Source organism: Macaca mulatta, chromosome 9 (assembly GCF_049350105.2).
Source record: "Macaca mulatta isolate MMU2019108-1 chromosome 9, T2T-MMU8v2.0, whole genome shotgun sequence".
Classification (NCBI taxonomy): Eukaryota; Metazoa; Chordata; class Mammalia; order Primates; family Cercopithecidae; genus Macaca; species Macaca mulatta.
The window spans coordinates 126,716,636-126,737,990 of record NC_133414.1 but is presented as its reverse complement, the minus strand read 5'-3'; the positions used below and the strand labels follow the sequence as shown (position 1 = coordinate 126,737,990).

At 42.1% G+C, this 21,355-nt stretch overlaps 1 protein-coding gene across 47 annotated transcripts in view; it reads left to right on the top strand.

The window, feature by feature from the left end:
• ABLIM1 (actin binding LIM protein 1) overlaps window positions 1-21,355 on the top strand; it is a 388,728-nt gene that overhangs the window by 215,437 nt on the left and 151,936 nt on the right. For all 47 annotated transcript variants that reach the window (XM_015148237.3, XM_015148252.3, XM_015148248.3 and 44 more), the window contains one exon: window positions 7,582-7,716. In XM_015148237.3, coding sequence (XP_015003723.3) covers window positions 7,582-7,716 — 135 coding nt within the window. The remainder of the gene's footprint in view (window positions 1-7,581; window positions 7,717-21,355) is intronic.

Here is a 21,355-nt window from a genome sequence, read left to right as displayed (position 1 = left end):
CCTGGAACATCGTTAAATATTCAGTACATTTTACTTGTTATAATAATGTAATAGTGTTCTGGAATGATTTATTGCAAACGTCAGAAGTTCAGGACCCTGGACCTTCACATGGGAGACGCCCCTATAGTGTTGTTAGGTGGTAACCCTATTTTCCCTAATCCAAACATTGAACTGAGAAGTACAGAGATGACAACTCAGGCTATTTGATATTTGAAATCAGAACTATTTCAGACATTTGGAGGAATTGACCATTGAGCTTGCAGTTTTGTAGGGCCAGGATTGTGAAGTAAAAGCAAAAGAAACACAAACCAAGAGAAACATTGGTGATGGTACAGATATTCAGTGCTGGAGGACATGGAGGAGAAGGAAATATTTTATCAATCTAAGCCAGCATGAAAGCTTCAGAAAAGCACCAGGACCTGGGCTACACCATATGGGTCAAGTTTGATTTGAACACATGAGAAGAGAAACCACAGGAAGGGAGGTTATAATGGGAGTGAAGATGCTAGACCAAGAAGTGGTCAGAAGGCCTCGCTCAAGGGAGATTTATAAATTAATACAAATAAATAGTAGAGTATTTTAGTGCTTGGTCTCCAGAGTCGGACTGTCTGCGATCAAATCACTTAGCACAGGGATAAGTACTCAATAGAGGTGGTTCCTTCTTACACACCTAAAAAGCGGACATGAGCCATGTTATTGAAGATCTCTGAAGTTAGGTGGAGAACTTTAAGCTTGAGGAGTTGGGACTGAGAGAGCTATTTGGAACTTCTGTTGTTGTTCTTTTTCTTTTTTTAAAATTATTATTTTAATTTTTTCTGAGGCTGAGTCTCACCCAGGCTGGAGTGCAGTGGCGTGATCTTGGTTCACTGCAACCTCCGCCTCCTGGGTTCAAGCGAATCTCCTGTCTCAGCCTCCCAAGTAGCTGGGATTACAGGCACCTGCCACCACACCCAGCTAATTTTTGTATTTTTAGTAGAGACAGAGTTTTGCCATGTTGGCCAGGCTGGTTTGGAACTCCTGACCTCAGTTGATCTGCCCACCCCAGCCTCCCAAAGTGCTGAGATTACAGGTGTGAGCCACCGTGCCCTGCCTTTGTTTTTCTTTTTAAAATAAGCTTTATTTTATTTTATTTATTTATTTTTTTGGAGACAGACTTTTGCTCTTGTGTCCCAGGGTGGAGTGCAATGGCACAATCTCGGCTCACTGCAACCTCTGCCTCCTGGGTTCAAACAATTCTCCTGCTTCAGCCTCCCGAGTAGCTGGGACTACAGGTGCACGCCACCATACCCAGCTAATTTTTGTATTTTTAGTAGAGATGGGGTTTTACCATGTTGGCCAGGCTGGTCTTGAACTCCTGACCTTAAATGATCCGCCCACCTTGGCCTCCCAAAGTGCTGGGATTACAGGCGTGAGCCACTGTGCCCAGCTTATAAGCTTTATTTTCTTAAAACCATTTTAGATGAATAAAAAAAAAAATTGAGAAGATAATACAGGTATTTCCTATATACTCAACACTTGGTTTCCCCTGTTAGTAACATTTTGCGTTGGTATAATACATTTGTTATAGTTACTGGACCATATTGGCACACTGTTGTAAACTAAAGTCCACACTATTCAGATTTCCGTAGTTTTTACCTAATGTTCTTTCTCTGTTCTGGGATCCCATCCAGGATCCCACATTACGTTTAGTCATCACATCTCCGTAGGCTCCTCTTGGCTGTGATCATTTCTCAGACATTCTTTGTTTTTTATGATCTTTACAATTTTGAAGAGTAGTTGTCAGGTGTTTTTGTTTTGTAGAATGTCCCTCCATTTGGGATTTTTCTCATGATTTCATAAGGATTATGGATTTTGTTTTGTTTTGTTTTGTTTTGTTTCATCACATCATATCAAAGGTACATTCTGTCAACGTGACTTATCACTGTTGATGTTTACCTTGCTCACGTGGCTGGGATATTGTCTGTCAGATTTCTCTATTGTAAAGTTAGTCGTTTTTTCCTTCCTATCCACACTGTACTCTATAGGAGGAGATCACTATGTACAGCCCACACTTAAGGAGTGGGGAGTTAGGCTGCACCTCCCTGGGTAGAATACGCTTTGCTGGTTGCATTTGGAGAAAAAAGCCAGGGGCCAGGTGCGGTGGCTCACACCTGTAATCCCAACACTTTGGGAGGCAGAGCCTGGTAGATCCCGAGGTCAAGAGGTCGAGACCATCCTGGCCAACATGGTGAAACCCTGTCTCTACTAAAATACAAAAATTAGCTGAGTGTGGTGGTGCGTGCCTGTAGTCCCAGCTACTTGGGAGGCTGAGGCAAGGGAATCGCTTAAACCTGGGAGGTAGAGATTGCAGGGAGCCGAGATCGTGCCACTGCACTCCAGCCTGGTGACAGAGCAAAACTCAGTCTCAGAAAAAACAAACAAACAAAAAAACCAGGGCGTGGGAAATTTTCAGCAATCCAAGAAAAACGAGTTGAGGGCCTGGGTTCATGGGACAGGAAAAGGGATGAGGCAAAGGGGATGTGAGGGTGGACAAAATTTGGTGGGAAATGAAAGAGAGGGTAGACTCAGGTTGAAGCACTGGTGATTAGGGGATTATTCTGGTATAAAGAGGTCTGGGTTAGAAGTCACTGCACTAGGTTGCCACCAACTCTTTATTTCTTGGCTGCGCCACCTTGGGTGAGTCACTTCGTTCCTCTGAGCCTCAGTTTGTCTGTTTCTAAGAAGGGGTTGATGGTACCTGTTCTTCCTACCTGAGAACTCCTGTGAGAGTGAAATGAGATAGAGCAGAGGAAAGGGTTTTGGAAGCCATCAAGCACCGTGTTGTTCCAAAGGCTTAGGGGTTAGGGAGTGATGGTGCAATGAGGAAGGAAGGGGGCTTGAGAGGGAGAATATGTATGTTACCTGCGATATACTGAATATTTCAGATGACCCAGAGCAAGCTGTAACTAAGAGTACTCTGGGCCGGGCACGATGGCTTATGCCTGTAATCCCAGCACTTTGGGAGGCCGAGGCGGGCGGATCACAAGGTCAAGAGATCGAGACTATCCTGGCCAACATGGGGAAACTCCGTCTCTACTAAAAATACAAAAATTAGCTGGGCGTGGTGGTATGCGCCTATAGTCCCAGCTACTAGGGAGACTGAGGCAGAAGAACTGCTTGAATCCAGGAGGCAGAGGTTGCAGTGAGCTGACATCACACCACTGCACTCCAGCCTGGCGACAGAGCAAGACTCTGTCACAAAAAAAAAAAAAAAAAAAAAAAGTACTCTGTCACAGGTTTGTGATATTTACCTGTTAGGAGATTTTTATTTCAAATGTGCTTTCCCAGATGTTCTGTTTCTGGCAGTCTAGTTCCACAGCCTGTTCCCCAGAGAGAGGTAGCTTGGGCAAGATGAGGCTAGTTCTGGATTTGAAAGAGGGACTCTGCTTAGCTTTGTGGACTTCCTCTTATGATCTGTCATGGCCTCTGCTTGACTGCACTGAAGGTTACTGGAATTTCTGCAATGGTCTCATTCTCCCAGTCTCATTGCCTGAGATCGTTAATAGACATTCCAAAAGTAACACATTGAAAGTGGCATTTTTGCTTTCTGTCCTGCACTGGAGTTCAGAGACGTGGCTGATCTGCTTTGCTTGACTCTGAAAGACAGTGTGAAACTCCCCAGTAAGCGGTGCAATCGGCTGCTTTAGCTGAGTAGTGAGAATTCCTCCAAACTGGGTATTCTGCTGTGGAGGAATCCCATTACTTTTTCAGGCAAGTGGACTCTTGGCTCTTTGTAGGTATTTCCTCATTGTTCAGAGAGTATGCAGCCATGCTTTCGGTTTTTCGTTGTACAATCCTTATTTAGGCAACAAAAATGATGAGCCATGGAAGGTTTGAACTGTGTCTGCTCAAGTTCCAGGGTAAATCATTGACTACTTGGTAGAGTGGAAAGGGCTGGGAGCCTGAGTGCCAAGTGTGCCTCTGCCAGTAACTCCTGATGACTTTGGGCAAGGAATGTAAACTCTTTGCTCCTGAGTTTCCCTATCAATAAAATAAGTAGGGACCACTTGAGCCTTGAAAGATGGAACAGTCAAGTAAAAATTTGCAGCAGAGCCAGTTGGCAGATAAGGGGAAGTGCAGAACCAATGTCATGTCTGTATTGGAAATGACGCAGCATATTTCAAAATTGTAACATTAGGTCAACAAACATACATTTGGTAATAACCAGACTGTCAAAGACAGTTATATAAAGTTAACCTCTTTATTCATTTTTGAAAAGGAGAGAGATTCCTTTCTTGACACTGACTTGAGTTGGGATGAAATAAGAACCGAATCTCTCTTGGTCTTTGGATTCTGTCCTTCTCTAGTAAGAAAAGCCGAATTCTTTACAAATGGGTTGTTCTGATGTGTCTGCCTAGGCTGTTGTATGAAGGAAAGGCAACTAAACACAGTCTAGTCTCTGGGTGAAAGCAAAGCAAGTCATCTCTAGGCATGGAGGACTTTGTGGTGTAATGTATATTTCCAAAGGGAAACTCTTGCAAAATGCAGATGCTGATCCCAGTTCTGACCTTGGTAGCTGGTGCCAGCATTGGCAGTGGCTCCTTTATTTGGACATAGAGAAAAGCCAAGAAATGAAATGATATTTTCCTTCCCTCATCATTACTCAGCATGACTTCCTTGCTTAGCAATAAGAAATTCAAGTGTTAAGAAAAACTACAGTGCATTTTCTTATCCAAAAATGCATTCTCCTGTATAGTCAAGAGATTCACTATGTTCTCATATTGTTGCTGAAGAGGATGGTCTTTTGAATTACTTTTGAAATTCTAGCTCTTCTCTGCAGCTGGCATATTCATATTGTCTGAATTCTAAAGGGAAATATAGCTCTTAAATTGGAGTATGCGTAAGAATCACCTGAGTAGTTTACTAAAAAGGTAGATGCCTGACTCCCACTCCTAGTCACTGGGGCTGAAGAACCTGCCTTTTTAATACATGGTACAGAAGGTTCTGATCAGGGGGATCCATACAGTTGCCTTGTGTGTTACCACCTGGGTGCCATGCTCAGTTATCAAAAACCTTATTACTACGTGTGTGCCCTTTACACGCCAAGCCCTAGCTGCTGCTTTTAGAACGGCACTTGAACTTGCCATATAAATTAAAGGTATAATAATAATACTTATAAATAATAATTATTTTTGACTTACAACAATTTTCTGATTTTTACAAACTTCATGGAAGGAGCATGAACTTGGCAGTCAGAAAGGCCTGGGTGTGGATCTTTCAGCTTCCTCTGCTTCTTGGGCAGGTTGTTCAACTTCTCTGCGGCTCTGTTTCCTTATCTGTCAACTGTCAAATGGGAACAGTATTACTCACTTCACTGAGAGAGAGAGGTGGTGAGGATGAAATAAAGTGGCTTATGTAAACACCCTGCACTATGTGTGGCATTTAGTAGATGCCAATAAATACCACTTGTCTTCTTTCTTATAGGAAGCAGGAATTAACTTCAAAAACACAAGGACTTAAAGCAGATATTTTTAGGAAAACTTTTTTTTTTTTTTTTTTTTTTTTTTTTTTTTTGAGACAAAGACTCGCTCTTGTCCTCCAGGCTGGAGTGCAATGGTGTGATCTCGGCTCACTGCAACCTCCGCCTCCCGTGTTCAAGCGATTCTCCTGCCTCAGCTTCCTGAGTAGCTGGGATTACAGGCACCTGCCACCACACCCGACTAATTTTTGTATTTTTAGTAGAGACCGGGTTTCACCATGTTAGCCAGGCTGGTCTTGAACTCCTGACCTCAGGTGATCCACCCACCTGGGCCTCCCAAAGCGCTGGGATTACAGGCATGAGCCACTGTGCCCAGCCAAGAAAACTTTTTTTTTTTTTTTTTAATGTGCAAGGGATAGGTTTTTTGGCCTTGATATGCATCACTTTAAAAGTCAGTCATTGTTTAGAGATCTTGAGAGCATGTCCCTCCTTAATTCCTTTAGATAATAACTGAGTTATGTTGTAAATACAGGTTTTCAAGAGAGATCCCAGGGGGTAGATATGGAATTGCAGGTGAATTGCAACCGTGGTATCTTTGTGGCCATTCCCAGGGTCCATTGCAGAGAGCACAGATCAGGTGTTCCACCTGAAACTACACCTGCTCCTAGTCAGAATCTCACAAGAAGAACCTTGTTTCTCAGAAGTTAGCCAATAATGGATTATTTGGACTATCTTGTTCAAACTCTTGCCAGGCGAAATGAGAACACTGCTGAGGTCCGAGAGAAACAGTGAACTGTTATATTGTGGTATACAGCGAGCTCCTTGTTGTAAGGTGTTTCCTAAACTGAGTTTCAGCAGTATCTGCCCACATCTGCCCCCTGCTCAACCTGGTTTTACCTTTGGAGAGAAAAATCATCTTTGTGTTGGTTGATTAATTTTAGGTTCAATGTTCTTGTCCCATGTCATTCCTTGCTCATGTCATTCCTTGCTCATGTCATTCTTGCTCATGTCATTCCCTAAGGAGTATGTTTTTATATATCACCGTGATGTTCCTGCTTCTGAGGCTCCACATCAAAAAGGGAATTTGGTAGCAAACACTGCCTATCTGCATTCTCTAGCTGGAGAAACTGCAAGTTAAATGAAAACTCTTGGTGAGCTCAAAGCCACAAGTGTCCCCTCACTGCCTTATCTCCAGGCCTTTGTAAAGGGGAGGCTGTACATCCCAGTCCCAGCGCTGGGCAGTCACAGTAACTTCTAGTCTCTGAAGGCCACACTCTGGAAACTATGAGTATTCTTTTAGTATTCTCTTAGTATCCTTGTAAGCCCCATCATGTGATGTTAGGGTCTGAAAAGACCCTATAAATCCCCTGGGCCAATCCTCTTTGTTTTATGGGAAAGGAAACTGAGGTTCAGAGAGATCCATGTTGTTCCTAGTTTATTTTTTAAAAATTTACCGCCTGCAGTGTGTGTATCAGACACTATGCACATAATGGGAGGCTTATCATAGGCCCACAACAGATTGGATGAGTTGCCATTTATGATCAGGAATGACCCTCTGGTAAAGCAGGCTAGAAACTGTCCAGCACACACTAATTAATGAGTAAAGAAACATTTACTGAGCACCTTTGGTGCCTGAACATTCTGCTATGTCCCAAGAAGCTGGGAGAAGGAGGGAGAAATACAACTGGTGAGACAAAAAGGATAAACTTTAAGAAATGGTCCCCATCTTCGAGGACTTACAGTCCACAGTGAACTCCTGCTGAAGATGCCTTCTAAATCAATATAAAGACATATTACAAATCCACATTACAAAATATTGAACTAAGCAAGATTGTGTATTCAATAGTTCAATGGTGTCATCCCAGAGAAGTTTGGGAGGAAGGGAGAAGACAGCAGGCTCCACTGAGGAACATGCCTGGTGTTTTCTCCCCTGGACTGTTAAAGCCACGACTGTCTTATGGGTCTTTGTGTCTCCAGGATTGTGGCTTGGAGGGGCTGCTCCGTTCACCCTGTCGAATCAATCTCTGTGACTCATTTGACACCAAAATTACAGAGATACCATGATGACCCCTTTTGCAGGAATGGTCTCTACTCACCTGGATCTTTTGTTGATTTTCTTTCAGTGGCGCACCCTCAGGACCCTCACCACCCATCAGAGAAGCCTGTCATTCACTGCCATAAATGTGGGGAGCCTTGCAAGGGTGAAGTGCTTCGGGTCCAGACCAAACATTTCCACATCAAGTGTTTCACCTGCAAAGGTATGGTGCCTGCAGCTTCGTGGCTCAGTGACATGCCATGGTCAGGGCTCACCTTGGGTCCAGCCCATCCCCTTAACTCCACATCGGGTCACTGGATGATAAGTGAATGCCCTGAGAAGCCCTGACATCATTTACTGCCAGTTTGGGATTCAGTTAGACTCTAAGGCGAGAACGAGTCCTGCTAAAACCAGTGGTTCATGGGCCTTTGGGTGCTCACTGAGGTCCCTTCTCCTGGAAGAAGGGACTAACACTGAGAAAGAGCAATAAAAATGCACTTCTGTGGTTTTTGCCTTCTTTTTCTTTTTCTCTGAAATGAGGAACTCCTACTGCAAAGTAGCTTGTCCCAATATCCATTAGTTATAGGAGGCCTGGAAAACTTGCAAGATTGGGTGCCAAGTCACTGGCTCCTCTGTGTGTGTGTGTGTGTATGTGTGTGTGTGTGTGTGTGTGTGTGTGTGTATTGAGAATTGAGAATTAAGCAAGAACACTCAGGAGACCTCCAAGCAGAAAAAGACCTCCCATCCAAGAAGCTACCAGTTTGGTGTTGATTTCCATTAACAAGCCTACCTTTTGGGGTTTACAAAGATTGGCATCTTTGTATGAAATACACCAACCTGTTATTTCAGAGCCAGGGCGTGGCCAACTGGGGAAGAAAAGGAAGAAGAATGGTTTTGTGTGTTTGTTTGATAAATAGGTTACTTGGGCTGAGGGCATGTCCGGGTAGCTCAAGATGTGGTTCAAGGATGTCAGAGAAGGAAGGCAGACGAGACTCAGAGAGCACTCTGTAAATTTACTCTGTGCCCTGCCTGGGGTAAGCACCCTCATTCCTATGCCCTGCCTGTGATAAGCACCTTCATTTCTGGAAACTGTGTTTTGTTTTGAGTGTCTTACGTCACAAAGACTCAGCATTGTCATCCTAAGCCATCCATCCACGGCCAGGGGGGCTCTCAGGTAGATTCTAGTCTTCCTAGTGACCACAAAATACATGAATAAAGGAGGAGCGAGCGCTTTCCTGGAGTCCACAGCCGTTCCTTACACTGAAGGTAAAGTTTTCAGAAGAAAGAATGCTAGCATGTGTAGCTAGGGCAAGAAGGTGGAGAGAGGGGAGGGTATGAGCTTAACTGCCTCAAATGAGCTCAGTGCTCAATGCATGACATGCGTTACAAATACTGTGTCCACATCTCAGAGAGGGATTATTTAATCCTCCTGAAAACCCCTGTGAGTAAGTATGATAAACCCCAGTTTTCACCCAACCCAAGTTGGCCATGAGGAAATATCAAGGTCACACCCAGGGTGCTGTGCTGTCACTTTGTGTGGCTTGAGTCCTGCCTTGCCATTAAGCAGCTGATTGTGGACAAGTTACTTGTCTCTCTGTGGCTCAGTGTCCTTATCTGTAAAATAAAGAGACTAGACCATATGAAACTTACATCATCCCAGGTCTGAAGTTTGCAGATTCCATATACCAGATAAGTGTATATTAATATAGACCCCCAATTAGAGCTTCTTAGGGGGTATGTCAGAGAAAAAATGTTTTCTGGTTATATCCAGTTTAGCTAACTTGGAGTCAGCATTGTATTTTTATTTTTTCTCATAAATTTATTGAGACATGGCTCAAAGGATAGATTTGGTATGAAATAAATACAATCCATAAATGACGGCAGCCACATACATATTTTATTTTATTTATTCTATTTTATTATTTATCTATTTATTTGAGATGGAGTCTTGCTCTGTTGCCAGGCTAGAGTGCAGTGGTGCGATCTCAGCTCACTGCAACCTCTGCCTCCTGGGTTCAAGCAATTCTCCTGGCTTAGCCTCCCAAGTAGCTGGGATTACAGGCACCCGCCACTATGCCCAGCTAATTGTTGTGTTTTTGTTTTGTTTTGTTTTGTTTTTTAGTAGAGACGGGGTTTCATCATGTTGGCCAGGCTGGTCTTGGACTCCTAATCTCAAGGGATTCTCCTGCCTCAGCATCCCAAAGTGCTGGGATTACAGGTGTGAGCCACCACGCCCAGCTCTCTCTATATTTTATATTTCTACTTGAAAGTATGGAGTAGTAGACTCAGATCTTGGCACTCACTGTTCAACACATCGAAGTGTTAGAATAGACATTCATTTATCCCCTGTGGGGTGAAAGCTGCCTTGCTTTTTTCCTCCTTTAGTTTAATTCTAAGGACCAAATGTAAATTCCTCATCTTGGAAAGTTGTATCTTGTTTCATGCTATAAATGTGTTCTTGAAAAGTCGAGTTTTTGTTTAAATTAAATTCCATTTTAAGAATACTTGCTATTTGTAGGAATTATTTTTCAATTTAACAAAATGTTACTAAAATAAATGAGTCAGTCATCTATCCTTATACATTTATATTTTCTCACACTTAATCTGGCAATGGCTACTATCTTGTGTCCCAACGTTCTGGAATCATCCTTTTCTTTAATATCTGGAGAAAGTGGTTTAGGTTCCCCGTGCCTTATACTGTAGGGAGTCCGTGACTTTTCCCAAGATTCTAGAGCAGCACTGTCATCACTGTTGTAAATGTGAGGAGTCTTGAAAGGGTGAAGTGCTTCAGGCAGAAATATCATGTAAGCTGGCACACGTTTCCCTGTGTGACAAACCTGCACTTCCTGCACATGCACCCCAAAACTTAAAAAATAAATAAATTTTTAAAAATGCAAGCCACTTGTATAATTCTAAATATTCTAATAGCCATATTGAAAATGTTGAAAGGGAAAGGTGTAGTTAATTTTCATTAATATGTTTTATTTAACCCTATCTAAAATATTATCATTTCAATAAGTAATATAAAAAGTATTGAGATACTTGACATTCTTTTTTTTTAATACTACCTTAACACGTCTCAATTTAGACTAGACACATTTCTTTTTGTTTTTGTTTTTTTGCTTTGCTTTGTTTTATTTGTTTGATACAGAGTCACACTCTGTTGGCAGGCTGGAGTGCAATGGCATGATCTCGGCTCACTGCAGCCTCTGCCTCCCGTGTTCAAGGGATTCTCCTGCCTCAGCCTCCTGAGTAGCTGGGACTACAGGTGTGCGCCTCCACACCCAGCTAATTTTTGTTTTTTTGTTTTTTTTTTTTTTTAGTAGAGACAAGTTTTCACTATGTTGGCCAGGATGGTCTCTATCTCTTGACCTTGTGATCTCCCTGCCTCAGCCTCCCAAAGCCCTGGGATTACAGGCGTCAGCCACTGCACCTGGCTGCACATTCTTTTTTTTTTTTGAGATGGAGTTTCACTCTTGTCACCCGGGCTGGAGTGCAATGGAGTGATCTTGGCTCACTGCAACCTACACCTTCTGGGTTCAAGTGATTCTCCTACCTCAGCGTCCCGAGTAGCTGGGGTTACAGGGTTGTGACACCACACCCAGCTAATTTTTTTCTGTATTATTTGTAGACACAGGGTTTTACCATGTTGACCAGGCTGGTCTTGAACTCCTGACCTCAGGTGATCCGCCCACCTTGGCCTCCCAAAGTGCTGGGATTACAGGCATGAGCCACCGTGCCTGGCCTGGACTAGACACATTTCAAACGGTCAGTAGCCACATGTGGTTAGTGGCTACTGTACTGGACAGCACAGTTCTAAAGATTCCTCGAGGTATGCATTCCTGTGGTTCCCTCACTCCAAATTCTTGCCAGTTTCAAAGTCTTGGTCTCCTCCTGTGAGTGCTGTGCCTTTTTTATTGCTTTATCCCACACATTTTTCCTCTCTGTCCTCTTCCATAGTACCACTACCCCAAGGCAGCTCTTTTCAGCAGCAGACTTAATTAAGGTCTGGGCTAATGGTGGGAGGTCACAGCACAGAATAGGCACCAACTGCCCTCGTATTCTCAGGCCATCTCTGACATGAGACATTTCTCATTAGCAAGAGCCTTTTCTTTTCTTTTCTTTTCTTTTCTTTTCTTTTTGTTTTTCTTTTCTTTCTTCCTTTCCTTTTCTTCCTTTCTCATTCCATTCTATTCCTTTCCTTTTCCTTCCTTCCCTTCCCTTCCATTCCTTTCCTTCTTTTCTTTCATTCTTTCATTTCCTTCTTTCATTTCTTTCCTTCATTCTAGAGCAGTTTTAGGTTTATGGGAAAATTGATCAGAAAGTACAAGCCAGGGTCATTTTTCAGACTTATTCCAAACCTTGTCTGCACCATCTCGACAGGGCTTGCTCTCTCTCCAAAGACCCTTCTCTCTCCAAAGACCCTTCTGTCTCCATCCTAATCGGATCAGGACACTGAATTTCCTTGGCGTCTTTACTTCTTATAAATCCCAGCAGAAATAGCCGTCTTTTCCCTGAGGAATGCTGTCTTCCTCCTAGCCCCAGTGACCCAATTGCAGCCAAGTCCTAAAACAACAGTTTCGTTTTCTTCTGTTTCACCTGGAGTTGCGATGTTCAGGTACTGAGCTGATGTCCCAGGACAGAGGATTTTGGGTGGGGAGCATGTGCCAAAACAAGCCCGAGCTTTTGGTCAAGACCTGGCGGAGTGCACAGGAGGCACATTCCAGTTCTGACTGTGACCTTGAGTCCAGCCAAGCTTTCTCCCTGGAATTCCCTTCCCTCCCTCCCACCTGCCTCGCCTTCACACATCTACCTTGCAGACAAAGCCTTCTATTTCTTGAGCCTTCTATTTCTTGATTTCAGAGGCTGATTTCCCCTAGAAAGAAAGGCCAACGATGTAAAATGCCTTTGGGAATGAAAAGCAAGGATGAACTGTTTTTGCTAAAAATAGTTTTGAAAAAAGGGCGAAAGGGGACACTGAACATTTTACACAAGAGCTAAACAAATTTGAGGGTGGGAAAGGGTTGCGATGGAGGAGTTAGAGTTGATAGCACAAACTTAGGTCAGTTTCAGACCCAGTGACTTCACAGGTTTAGCTGTGACAAGGTAGGGATTGGTGAGCAGAAATTGTGTTGGTGAACTCATCTCACTTTCTAAAATGCCTGACATTGTGGGATCTGATGGTTCATGAGTTACTCATCCATTTACTACATGTTTTATTTTGTGGTTGTTTTGAGATGGGGGGGTCTCACTGTGTTGCCCAGGCTGGTCTCAAACTCCTGAGCTCAAGTGATCCTGAGTAGCTGGGATTACAGGCACGTGCCACCACACCAAGCCCATTTACTAAATGTTAATTGAACACATACTCCATGCAGGACATTGTGCTAAGTGCTAATAATAGAGACAACGTACCAGGTTGTCAAAGAACTCCTGGGGTATTAAAAGAGACATATAAGTAAGCAACATTTATGAGACCAAGTAAGAAGTCCTGTGATGGGAGATGCACAGCATGCAGGCCGTGAGGGCCACAGGGGAGATAGAAAGGAGCTGGGGAGAGCCACAGGTGGAAATAGTGTAAGGTAGTAGCAGGTGTGATAGAAAATAGAGGATTTAAGAGACAAAGTTAGGGTCAATAGAATTTGATGACTGACTGAATGGGAGGAGTGAAGAGGGATCCATGTATCCAGCTGAGCTGCCTGGGTAGATAGATGGAGTTGCCACCAACTAATGAAATATAGAAGCACCTTGCAGGGCAGTGCTGGAGAAAGATGAGTTCAGTTTGGGGTATATTGAGGTTGAGTAACATGGTACCTCCAGAGTCCAGTAGGGCTCTGAGATAGTGGTCTATGTTGGGAAGAAGAATTTGGAAGCCTTTGGCATATGGATAATGACTGAAGCTGTATAATTGTGTGTGAAATTTCCCTGGGAAAGAGCAAAAGGCAGGAACTGAATACTAAATGCCAGCATCTGAAGGAAGGAGAACCTAATTACCATTTGTCACCTCAGAAAATGTACTGGGCTGGTAATGAGATGAAGAAAGTGGTTTAATTGATGGATGGATTCTGTAATTAAATGAAAAGGAGATCCCAAAAGCTTATGGTATTTCTTGTAATAACCCAGTGGGAGTAGAACGTGGCTGCAGGGTTCTGAGTGGAGCTATTCTATCTTCAGTGTTCAATCGCTTTGTTTTGCATCCTTGTGCATTACAGCCTTCATCCCACTAACTTAAAGGAGTTGTTTTAATGTGATCTGTTCATTCCGTCATGTCGTTCCAGTGATAGGTTTTTAATGTTTTACTTTGTCTGTATCATGGTTGTATTTTACACTGTATTAGAGAATAAGAAACCTGAAAACAAAAGAGAAGCATTCATCTCTATTTGGATTTGAATGTGTTGGTATTTGTGCAGATTCTTCTCTGGGGGAATTGCTTCTAACAAAGGACAAATTAGCACTGTCTGGCATTTCTAAGTGTCCCTTTAAATATGAATTATAGTTCGTTTTAAGTATACGTATATATTTTGTTCATTATTTTGATCTATAATTAATTATAATTATTGTTGTTTATCATGAGCATTTTTCAGGGTAAGGACCAAGATCTATTTTTTTTTTTTTTTTTTTTTGCCAGAAAGTTCTAGACCATTTAGAAAAGACCAAGGACCAAGGAGACTGCCCAGATAATCAAGAAGATTGTTCAGCCAAATTGTCTGTTTTCAGTGATCCTTTCCTGGGCTGTCCCATATATAAAATTTCAACAACTCATGTGATACATGTATTCACATGTGATACATGTCTCACATGTATCACATGTCCCTGCCTTATCTTTTTTATTTTACATCATTTAATACATTGTATTAATTTATCTTCACCCCCTACTAGAGAGTAAGCTCTTTGAGGGCAGAGATTTTTGTCTGTTTTGTTCACTGTAAACCCAGTGCCTACAACAATGCCTGACATGGCAGGTACTCATAAGGTGAATGAATGAATGAATGAACAATAGCCATATGTTTATTTGGAACTTGGGTATTCATAAATTTTTGTTTTGTTTTGTTTTGTTTTGAGACAGAGTCTCACTCAGAAGTTCAGGGCTATAATGGACTATGATCGCACCTGTGGTTAACCACTGCACCCCAGCCTGGGCAACATACCAAGCCCCCCTCTCTCTCTCTTTTTTTTTTTTTTGAGACAGAGTCTAACTCCATTGCCCAGGCTGGAGTGCAGTGGTGCAATCTTGGCTCACTGCAATCTCTGCCTCCCAGGTTCAAGTAATTCTCACGCCTCAGCCTCCGAAGTAGCTGGGATTACAGGTGCGCACGGCCATGCCTAGCTAATTTTTGTAGTTTTAATAGAGATGGGGTTTCACCCGGTCTCAAACTCCTGACCTCAGGTAATCTACCTGCCTCAGTCTCCCAAAGTGCTGGGATTACAGGCACGAGCCACTGTGCCCAGCAAAGACCCTGTCTCTTAAACACACACACACAGACACACACACACACACACACACACACAGACACACACACACACACAGACACAGACACACACACACACACAGACACAGACACACACACACAGACACACACAGACACACACACACACACACAGACACACACACACACAGACACACACACACAGACACACACACAGACACACACACACACACAGACACACACACACACACACAGACAGACACACACACACACACAGACAGACACACACACACACACAGACACACACACACACAGACACACAGACACACACACACACAGACACACACACACACAGAGACACACACACAGACACACACACACAGACACACACACACAGACACACACACACACACAGACACACAGACACACACACACAGACACACACACACACAGACACACACACACACAGACACACACACAGACACACAGACACACACACACACACAGACACACAGACATACACACACACAGACACACAGACACACACACACACACAGACACACACACACACACACAGACACACACACACACAGACACACACACACACACACACAGACACACACACACACACAGACACACACACACACACATTGTACAGCTATATAAAAATTTTTCTTTTTCAGTATCTTTGTTCTATAAGCTTTTTTCTATCTTTAAAATTTGTGTTTTTAAAACTTTTAAAACTTTTTTTGTTAAACTAAGACATAAATGTACACATTATCCTAGGCCAAGACGTCACTAGGTAATAGGAATTTTTCAGCTCCGTTACCATCTTATTAGACCACCATTGTATATGTAATCTGTTGTTGAGTGAAATATCATCATGCAGTGCATAAGTTAAATATACCGAGTTTGAGAACCACTGCTTTGTTGGACACAGGGCAGGAAGTTTCTAGCTTGAATTGGTTGTGGGGTGATGGAGGGGCAAAAAAATATAGGTCCACGAAAAGGACAAAAGAAAGAGTATTTCAGGCCAGACGCGATGACCCATGCCTGTAATCCCGATACTTTGGAAGGCCGAGGCGGGCGGATCACTTGAGGTCCAGAGTTCGAGACCAGCCTGGCCAACATGATGAAATCCCATCTCTACTAAAAGTACAAAGAAATCAGCCAGGTATGGTGGTGCATGCCTGTAGGCCCAGCTACTCGGGAGGCTGAGGCAGGAGAATTGCTTGAACTCTGGAGGTGGAGGTTGCAGTGAGCTGAGATCATACCATTGCACTTCAGCCTGGGAGACAGAGCAAGACTCTGTCTCAAAAAAAAAAAAAAAAAAAAAAAAAGAGTATTTCAGCTACCTGTTCAGTACCATCTAGATAAAGGTTCTCTGATCATGGCCTTTGTGGCCTAGGAAATACCCTGGAATTGGGCTTTTTTTCAAAACAGTCTCATTAAATGTAGAATGTAGGTAGGAGACGCTCAACTAAAGAATAGACAGAAGAACTCGTGCTCTACCCTTACCTGACTGGCAATGGGGATATGGGAAACGTCCTGGTATCCAGGTGTGCCCTGTGATTCTGAGGAGCAAAGGAGCAAGTGTGAGAAACTCCCTATCATACAATTTTTCTGCACCCAGAAGTTCAAAGCTGAAAATTGAAATCGAATTATCATCAATGATGAAAACCCTGCTTAAGCTAGGGGCATAGCATAAATTCTGAGTGCTCAGGCACTCACAAATAAGTTATACATAATCAAGTTATATACAGATCTCTGCCTTCATAGGGATATTAATCAGACATTCAAATGGTCATATAAATATAATGGGTTGAAAGGTATGTATGACACGGTACGTACACCTGAAGAACCTGTGAGCTGGAGAGCAAGGTGCTTACTAGTGGAAGCATAGTTGGTAGCAGGAAAGGTGCAGGTGAGCGGTTCAGACATCAGGTGCCAGTGAATCAGAGACCACTTAGAGCTCAGTCTCACTGGTCTGGGGATGTTGCCAAGGAGGAAACAAGATTTGAACATAAACCTCCAGAAAACTGAAAAACCTTCCCGGGACTAAAGAGGGGAGCATGGTAGGCTAGTCAGGTGTGGGGGCTACCTTGTTCAGGGCAGTGGGTGGTGAAGACACAGGTGTGGCTAGAGTTGACAGTTACCTTAATTTCAGCAAGCAGAATTTCTACTGGAAATAAATGGAACCGCGATTCTCCTATTGTCATTGAAAAGATGGCGCTTTAAACATTAATTAGAATAACTTTATTCCCTTTCAAAAATGGAAGTAGTTTTATGTGTTATTTATAGCCATATTCTTTTAAAGAGAATTCTGAACACTGGGCATCTGAGGAAAATTTAAAAAAAAAAAATTCAGATCACCTAAGCTCTTCTTTCAGGGTAGCATTGGCAGAAATCTTTATATAGAATAGAATAGAATGATGTTTTCATAGAGGCTGTTACCACTTAGCAGTGTGCGTCTTAACTATGTGTTAGAGGGTATGGCAAATGATACCTTTTGATAGGTTCTTTAATCCCTTGCTCCTCTATCTGTAATTTTCAATTCATCAAGACAGCCCGTGAACATCAGAAGTATTTTTAAAATGCTAATCTAAAATTATTAGAAAATTCAGATTACAACAAGTTGAAATACATTTTTCAAGAATTAGCCTTTTTAAACATTGTGTTCTATGAAAGGCTTGGGAAAAACATCCCATCTCCAATAGTACTTTCCATTTTTGCCATTTTAGGCTAAGATGTTTACCAGGTCAGGATCATTCCATGTAGGACATGTGAACTTAAGAAATGCATGGATATTTGTGGAGTGAAATGGATGAAGATTGAGGGTAGGCAGTTGAAGTTACAGATTAAGGGTTTTCTGTGTTTCATTTTTTTTTTCAGGTAAAATTGTATTATCTAATTCCTAAGTTACAAGAACTAACTATATATCATTTCTGAAATAGAGTTTTGGAAAGTAGTTAAAATGATGAGTTTGGTCTTCCTTTCATTGCAGTGTAATCCCTGGGATTTCACCTAGATATTTAGGTCAGGAAAATAGCATGATCACATTGTCCATACCCGCAAGGATGAGTGGCAAAAATGGAAAGTACTGTTGGAGATGGGCTGTCCTGGATAGGTGTGCCATTTATTCTATCATAAATATTTCCAAACCAAAGAGATAGAATAGCTCTCTTCAGGAGCGTACTCTCATTTGCAATTGCCTTCAAGGTTAGAGTTTATGTAACCTACATCTCTTAGTACATGTAAAACAAATGCTTTCCCATTTTATCCTCAGAGGGAAAAGAGTTGATCACTGATTTCCTTAAAAGAACCCACAATACACTTAAAGACCATCATTACCCTGACTTTTTCTTTGGTCTAATCCTATCTACTTTTTTTGAGTGCTCCTTCCGAGCCCTTTTATTATTCCTGTTGCTACCCTGTGATCCCATTCTAGTTTCTTCTCATTCCCCTTAAACCGTGGTGCACTTAACTAGTCACAGTCTTGTTCTCTGTAATCAGGGCCTTCTTAGTATAGCTAAACACAAAGTAGTGCATAACCCAACCCTATACACAGTACATGTGAATGGAAATTGTTTCTTATGTTGTTGAATTGTGGTCAATTTCAGTTGCTGAAAGAGTTAAGAAGAGCCTTAAGAGACTAGAGCAGTTGGAAGATGAGTGAAGTTTCTACCTTGGCACCACTATTTTGATGTCAATTAAGTAGTTTCAGGGGCAAAGATGGAATTACTGGCTCAAAGTCATGCAGAAACGCCCTTTACCTGATGCTATGCCAGAGGAACTTGGCTCTGGACATAGGGTCCAGACACCAGCCTGATTTAAAGTAGTATGAAATAGAGGGGAAAGAAAAATAATTGTCCATCTCTGTAAGTATTGTGGAAGACATAAAATAAGCATAAGAAGTGGTCTTTGCCTTCAGTAAGCTTGCAGATGAGATGAGGAGACAATCATAGTGACAGTGGATGGAGTATCACAAGAGAACATATTAAAAGCCAGATGTCAATCATAGTTCTGTGTCTCAAGGATGCAGAGCCCTGGGGGACTGGAGGAGGCTGTCAGCTTTGCCATGAGGGTGAATCTGAGAGGGACTGGGAGCCTGGGTGAAGTTGGCATCACCGTGGTGGTGAAAAGAATGTTAGTGGGGTGCTGAGGAGATGGACTGGAGTAAAGTGCTGGTGTTGGGGAAGAGTCAGGTGAATGTTTGGAAGATGTCGGGGGCTTCTATGAAAGATCAAAGCATTTGGCAGAGCGGAGCAGGAAAACCTGTTAATGGAAGCATCATCTTTATCATATTAATTTGGAAGAGATAAGCAGGGGAGATTGGGCAGTGGAGAAACTAGAGGAAAAGAGCCTATTAGGAGGGATAATAGACCCCATGCTAATGGCTTCCTGTGGTTGCTGGTAAAAAATGGAAATGTATTTGTGCCTTTGTTTTTTATAAGGTCAGTTTATAGACACACATACAGCTATGGCTGGGGCTGTCTCTTGTGCCTGGAATTTATAAAAGGCAAAGATACATGACCTTGTATGTATCTGGTCATCTATGTATGTATGATCATGTGTCTGGAGGCTAAAAAAGGGAAAGGAATAATAGAGAATGTAGACTTTAATAAAACTTACATTTGAGTCCAAAATTCAAATGTGTGGCCTAGTTTGAGATGTAATTCCCTGGGGTTGGCAAGGTCGTTTCTATTAAGCATAGCCAGCCATTCATTTCTTCTTGTGCCTATTTTCAGCCCTAATGCCGGATATTAAAGTAATCTGTGCTATGGTAGAAGACTTTAATACTTATTTTTCTGTTATGGGCCAAATCTTAGAAAGCAAAAAGCAAAGTGAGTGAGAATATTTATTTCTGAATGATATCATTGTTTCTTGAGCTGTTTATAATTAATATTGTTTGCACACAATGTTCTACAAGTTAAACAACAAGCTTATTGTGTAGTCAAAGATTTTATTAATAAATAGAGGTTTCAGATGATTTATTTCCAATCAAGGCTCTTTACTTAGTATTGTAAATTCAAACTCTGCATTAAATACAAACTCTCAAATGCCTTGCTGTGGGGCCCGTTTTATCATCTGGTTGAGCTTGTAACTATCATCTTTCCCAGAAATGGTAACTGATTTTGATGTGCATTTAGAAGTTAATGTGAAAAACTCCTAAAATATGTTTTTTGAGGCTTAGTATTTGCTTTCAGAACAATGCATTAGCAAAAGATATTTCTGGTGGGAAGCTGCCCCCTCACATTATTGTTGATGAGTCTCTGCTCGCTATTTTGAGCTCTGGGCTACAGTGGATGGTACTTTTGAGCTGCCGTGTGTGGTACTTTCAGCTACACAGTTCTGGGTTTCAGAGCAAAAATGGATTAACTCAGATCCCACACTGTAATGGAATTTTTGGTGGTTTGAGAAGACATTGTGTCATAGTCTACTTTTGTATTCTCTAGGAAGATAGGGTTTGATGAATAGACTAACACCTTGGATGAAACAAAACTTTCAAAAAATTTAGTTGGAGGACAGAGGCAGAGGATGGGAAGCATTTGGTATTCGCAGTGTTAATTGAGGTAAAGTGCTTCAGAGTTCTGTACCCTGAGTCTGCTCCAGCCCAGCTCTAGCACTTGACAGCCTAGGAAGGTGCAGGAATGGTATAGTCCCAGGCAGAGTGGAACAGGACTTTCTTTTCTTTTCTTTTTCTTAATTTTGACACATATTTTAGATTCAGTGGGTACATGTGCAGGTTTGCTACATGGGTGTATTGTGTGATGCTGAGGGTTAGGTTCCTATTGAAACCATCACCCAGGTAATGAGCATAGTACCCAATAGGTAGTTTTTCTACCTTTCCCTGCCTGCTCCCCTACCCTTGTATTCCCCAGTGTCCATTGTTCCCATCTTTATGTCCATATGTACCCACAGTTTAGCTCCCAATTATAAGTGAGAACATGCAGTATTTGGTTTTCTGTTTCTGCATTAGTTCAGTTAGGATAGTGGACTCCAGGTAAATCCATGTTGCTACGGAGGACATGATTTCATTCTCTTATAGCTGCACAGTATTCATGGTGTATATGTACCACATTTTCCTTATTCAGTCTGCCATCGACACGCACTTAGATAGATTCCATGTCTTTGCTATTGTAAATAGGGCTGTAATGAACAGATGAGTACATGTGTCTTTTGGTGGAACAATTTATTTTTCTTAGGCTATATCCCCAGTGATGGTATTGCTGGGTTGAATGGCAGTTCCATTTTTAGTTCTTTGAAAAATCTCCAAACTGCTTTCCGCAATGACTTAACAAATTTACATTCCCACCACTGTGTGTGTGTGTGTGTGTGTGTGTGTGTGTGTGTGTGTGTGTGTGTTCCCTTTTCTCCACAACCTTGGAGCATCTGTTTTTTTGTTTGTTTGTTGTTGTTTCTTTTTGACTTTTTAGT